General features: G+C 49.7%; 1 protein-coding gene across 1 annotated transcript in view; it reads right to left on the reverse strand.

Annotated features, from left to right (window-relative positions):
• The window catches only part of ATRX (ATRX chromatin remodeler), a 76730-nt gene extending 73477 nt beyond the window's left edge, over positions 1–3253 (reverse strand). The window contains exons 1-2 of the mRNA XM_075260244.1: positions 3244–3253; positions 2899–2985 (exon numbers count right to left, since the gene is read on the reverse strand). Coding sequence (XP_075116345.1) covers positions 2899–2918 — 20 coding nt within the window. The 5' untranslated portion in view covers positions 2919–2985; positions 3244–3253. The remainder of the gene's footprint in view (positions 1–2898; positions 2986–3243) is intronic.
• Between the last annotated feature and the right edge of the window lie 2747 nt (positions 3254–6000).

The raw sequence follows: 6000 nt of genomic DNA on the forward strand, positions 1-6000 counted from the left end.
CACTAAAAACAGTTCAAAAAACGCCTCATGTAAAAAAAAAAAAACGCTTCCCAATTCCTGAAGTGGATTTTTTCCTCTCCAAAATCCTTGCCAAAAAACTCCGTGTGAACTCAACCTTAGGGCTAGTTCACACGTAAATTATGCGTGGCTTATTTTGGTCTGGAAAAAAAACGCTTCCTAATTAAGAAGTGGTTTTTGGACATTGCTGCATTTTTTGGGTAAAAAAAAACGCTTCAAAATACACCAGGCGGTTTCCCTTCCCCTAAAGTGAATGGCCGCAAAAAAAAAAAAAAAAGGCTTGCGGTTTTGGTCGCTTTTTTTTTTGCAAAAAAAAACCTAGGTGTTTTCCACCTCCCATTAACTTCTATTGCCTTTCCTCAGGCGGAAAATGCCAGAAGAAAGGTCATGTCGCTTTTTTTTGTCCATAGACCACTATCGTACGGGGGCGGAGTTTGAGGCAAAATTCGCCATCAAAATCAGCCACCATAGCCCCGTGTGATCTAGCCCTTATGGTAAGTTGACATGGATTTTTAAGGCGGAAATTTTTTTTTTCAGAAAGGCAAAAAAAACAACAACAAAAAAACCCTTAACTTTTTTTTTTTTTTTTAGCCTCTCGTTCATTTCAGTAGAGTTTGCAAAACGGATTTTGCCGAGTGTGAACTTACCCTAAATTTGCACTATTAGTAAATCTGGGTCTGTGTCTCACTGTGCGAGCCCGGTTTGCAAAATCTAGAACGGGAGAACAACAAATGGGACAAATACCAGCGGAAAAGTGGGTAGAGACGGGGGCTACAAGGTGCAGAGCATTTCGGGTACCTATAACAAATATGGGGCAACATGGCAACTCAGTGGTTAGCACTGCAGCCTTGCAGCGCTGGAGTCCTGGGTTCGAATCCCACCAGGAACAACATCTGCAAGGAGTTTGTATGTTCTCCCCGTGTTTGCGTGGATTTCCTCCCATTCTACAAAGACGTACTGATAGGGAAAACGTATGATGTGATCCCTATATCATATATACCTATATGGGGCTCACAATCTACAAAAAATCTGGGTGATGTTGTATACGAGCCCTACAGCCGGGCGGGTAGATATAGGAGACATGGCAGGCAGGAGCCAAGAAACCCTAAGGCTCCTTTACGTGAAAACCTCCGTCCGGCGTCTATACATGGCGCCATATTGGCCAACGTCTATACACGGCGCCATATTGGCCAACGTCTATACACGGCGCCATATTGGCCAACGTCTATACACGGCGCCATATTGGCCAACGTCTATACACGGCGCCATATTGGCCAACGTCTATACACGGCGCCATATTGGCCAACGTCTATACACGGCGCCATATTGGCCAACGTCTATACACGGCGCCATATTGGCCAACGTCTATACACGGCGCCATATTGGCCAACGTCTATACACGGCGCCATATTGGCCAACGTCTATACACGGCGCCATATTGGCCAACGTCTATACACGGCGCCATATTGGCCAACGTCTATACACGGCGCCATATTGGCCAACGTCTATACACGGCGCCATATTGGCCAACGTCTATACACGGCGCCATATTGGCCAACGTCTATACACGGCGCCATATTGGCCAACGTCTATACACGGCGCCATATTGGCCAACGTCTATACACGGCGCCATATTGGCCAACGTCTATACACGGCGCCATATTGGCCAACGTCTATACACGGCGCCATATTGGCCAACGTCTATACACGGCGCCATATTGGCCAACGTCTATACACGGCGCCATATTGGCCAACGTCTATACACGGCGCCATATTGGCCAACGTCTATACACGGCGCCATATTGGCCAACGTCTATACACGGCGCCATATTGGCCAACGTCTATACACGGCGCCATATTGGCCAACGTCTATACACGGCGCCATATTGGCCAACGTCTATACACGGCGCCATATTGGCCAACGTCTATACACGGCGCCATATTGGCCAACGTCTATACACGGCTCAATATTGACCAACGTCTATACACGGCTCAATATTGACCAACGTCTATACACGGCGCCATATTGGCCAACGTCTATACACGGCGCCATATTGACCAACGTCTATACACGGCGCCATATTGACCAACGTCTATACACGGCGCCATATTGGCCAACGTCTATACACGGCGCCATATTGACCAACGTCTATACACGGCGCCATATTGGCCAACGTCTATACACGGCGCCATATTGACCAACGTCTATACACGGCGCCATATTGACCAACGTCTATACACGGCGCCATATTGACCAACGTCTATACACGGCGCCATATTGGCCAACGTCTATACACGGCGCCATATTGACCAACGTCTATACACGGCGCCATATTGACCAACGTCTATACACGGCGCCATATTGACCAACGTCTATACACGGCGCCATATTGACCAACGTCCATACATGGCGCCATATTGACCAACGTCTATACATGGCGCCATATTGGCCAACGTCTACGCTATTCCCTCCACTGTTAAAAACAAGACAATTAAAGGGATGTGACAAGAAGTTTCCTTCCCGGGGTGGGCGGCGAGGTAGACGCTGGTAAGACTGCGCCGTTTTGCACACCGCAGGCGCCATGTGAGGTAATACGTCACCGATCCCGCTGCCATGACGTAACGTAGGAGATAGTACTACAGATACCAGTCACGTGACTTTAGAGGCCACTTACTGACATGACAAGCCCAGTAATTAGCCATGGAGGGATTATTAGAGGATTATCCGCCATTGCTGTGGCTACCACTAGCCATGTGACGTGGACACCGGGCCCGCCATCTAGCTCACACCTATGACGTGCCGATCACATGCTGCGCAGCGGCCGGCGTCTCCCCCGGTCAGTGCCCGCCTGCAGCCACACACCCGGCGCCGCGGCCTACCTCATGGGCTCCGCTGTCATTTCTGTCCAAGGCCCGGCTCGTCTCTCGGCCTCTCGCTCACCGATGCCCGTCCATTCCCCGGAGATCCTGCAAGAGGGGGGGGGGGGGGGAGGGGATGACGAGGAGAAAATACAGACCAGTGAAAATCTCCTCAGGAGGCGGCGCGGCCTGTAAGCCGGAGCCTAAAGCAGCGATCCGAGCGGCGGGCACCTGACTACGAGCCGGCCGCTGCCACCCTCCCCTCTAGTACACAGGATCGCTCCCTTCCCGGCTCGCCCGCTCCTCCCCCGCCTCCCCGGATCACAGATCCATTACTCGGCGAAGAACCAGAAACAAAGCAGTTACCGCCATCTTGTCGGGGGGAGGGAGCAGAGAGACGCATCGAATTGGCGCTTTCTCCCCCCGCCCGCTCTGCCGCGCGCTGATTGGCTGAGAGCGGGCCCGGCAGGAATTTCTGAATGGCTCGCGGCGCGGAGCGGGGAGGCTGTTACCAGGGGCGGTGACGTCATCACTCGCCCGAATTCTGATTTGTACCGGGCAAGGCAGCGCTGTGTTCTGTGCGGTACAAAGGAGGCCGCGGGTGGAGGGGATGGAGGGGGCAAGAAGGAGGCCAGTACCGGGCCACACATGGCTATTCAATGGGGGGACGTGCCCTGCCTTGTGGGGTGCTGCAGTCATCCAAAACCACATTGGTGGTCCTATAGTGACTGGTGCATAGAATAGGGCGTCCATATTGGGTGGGCTGGGATCCCAATAGATAAGGTCAGGCTTACATTCGGGGTCTACTTGAAGACCGACCCCCCCCCCCCTCTTCCTTCCTGAAAGTAAGACATCCCCCAATAATAATAATCTTTCTGTGCAAAGATTGTATGAAGAAAAACATTGCAGCCGGCTGAACGCTGTGCGTGGTGCTGCAGATGCCGCAGCGATACGTTGTATACACTGTTCCTGCTGCAGTAGGATGAGCTGGGAGATGCCCGCTGTGCATACATTAACCCTTTCCCGACATCCGCCGTACTATTACGGCGCATTCCGGGTGTGCAACTATGGCGACCGCCTGGGAGACGGGCGGCCGCTATAGCTGCCGGGTGTCTACTGCTTTATGCGGTAGACAACCGGCGCTAATGTCCCCGGTCATGCCGACATCATGTTTCCATGACAGTCTGCTTTCTCTTTCTTTTGCAGGCTGGTCTATGCAGCCTGCAAAAGAAATGATGATTTTTTGCAATGCATTAGCATTATAATGCATTGTATTAGTGATCAGACCCCCTGGGGTTCAAGACCCCTAGGGGGTCTAATAAATGCAAAAAAAAAATTAAAATGTAAAAAAAAATTATTAAAAAGTATTAAAAATTCAAATCACCCCCCTTTCTCTAGAACACACTTATGCCGGCTCCCATAGAAAGCAATAGGATCTGTTTTAACGCCGCTGATTCGGAACATGTTACGTTACGTTCAGAATCAGCGAGTGTATACTCCATGTGTAGGGGCCCTCAGAAGGGCTGACTGTGAGGAATGCCCACCCCAACAGTGCTCCACCATAATCTTGTACTGTCAGGGCCCGCCCTTCTGACAGTGGAGGGATATCAGTATCAAAACTAATAGCACCGATGGGGGGGACACTGAGTCACTTACTGTACTAACAAAGCTGACTAGGCCGAGATCAATGAGCCTAATATGAGGGGAGGGTGAAAGCATGGCAAGACTGATGTTCAGGGCAGTTTCTCAAAACGGGCAGGGGCCCTGTACCTAATCTATCTGCGGCTGAGATTGGTTACAGATCTATACTGTGTCATCTATAGCTCAGTCTGCAAGAACTTCAGAAATACCTTTGTTACCGGATTTAATAAAGAAGCTTAAACGGGTTGTGCCCTTAAGGACCCTCATCCTCTAGCCACAGGTCAGATCGCTGGGGCTCCCACCGCCATCTTTCCCAGCAAACTGGTTCTCCATTTGCTTCTCCTGTCAGCAGAAGACGGAAACCTGAAAGCGGAGGCCACGGCGCAGAAGTGAACCCGCCCTAACTGAGCCGGTATCATACAGGGCAGGGTCCGGCAGTGTAAAGATCTCATGACGAAGTCCCATTTTTTTGGAGCCACGAAACAGCAAAAAAACAGCGATGGGGTTATTTTGGTTTGTCGTCCCGTTAAATCAATAGTAGTAGTTGTAGTATAGAGATAGTGTGGCCATTTTTGTATCCAGAAATACTTTATTTATGTTTATTTACCTTTATATGTAATCTGGGGAGACGGGATTGATTAGAATTTTTATATTTGTGTGGGGACCCCCATTAGTGACCCCCTACCACGTTTTTAGGCCTCCATTGGGCCGTCCAGAGCTCCCGGCTGGGTCTCCATTCCGAGGGTGCTTCGCCACCGGCAGCGGCTTCTACTTTAGTCCACGGCCTGGCCAGGGACTAGGCTGCAACTAGGCCCAGCAGAGCTTCCCCGGCTTCTAGGACTCCTCCTACGCCCCCTATTGGCCTAGGGGAGGTCTCATCTTCTCTCAATTATAGACTCCATTTTGTGCTGGTTTTCTCATTGCTGGATGACGCTTGCATACCTTTGATATCTTCGTTATTTTGTTTATTTCCCAGATCCGTGTGAACAAACGTATGAGATCTTTCTCACCCAGTTTATTCCGCTGCTGTTCTTATCACTTTAATTGGAGGTTATTTTGGCTCTCTTATCTGAGGCTTTGGAATGGCCCCTCCATGGTACAGGATGAGCTAGAGAAACAAGACCCGCACATTGCAAGCTTATGTGACCGTAGGTTGTATCAGACATTGGGTGCACGTAGTTGAGGGGTCTCTTATGAAGACAGATGTCTGTACCCGAGTCTAGCGGACGCTCTTCAGTGATCTTTCCCAGGGGTTCTCTGCCTTTGCCGGTTGCTTCCACCATTGAGGTTTTTCTAACCAGATGATAATAAGTTCTAAAATCTTAATATTTTAATCTTTGTATCTAGCATTGTACAAAACGCTCCTCAATATCACACTATTTCTTCTAATCTATTATATTACTTATATACTATCATTCTACCATAAATGATCGGTCCTCATACTATTTTAAATAAAATTGCATTATATTCTAATTGACTTGT

Source organism: Leptodactylus fuscus, chromosome 11 (genome assembly GCF_031893055.1).
Source record: "Leptodactylus fuscus isolate aLepFus1 chromosome 11, aLepFus1.hap2, whole genome shotgun sequence".
Taxonomy (NCBI): domain Eukaryota; kingdom Metazoa; phylum Chordata; class Amphibia; order Anura; family Leptodactylidae; genus Leptodactylus; species Leptodactylus fuscus.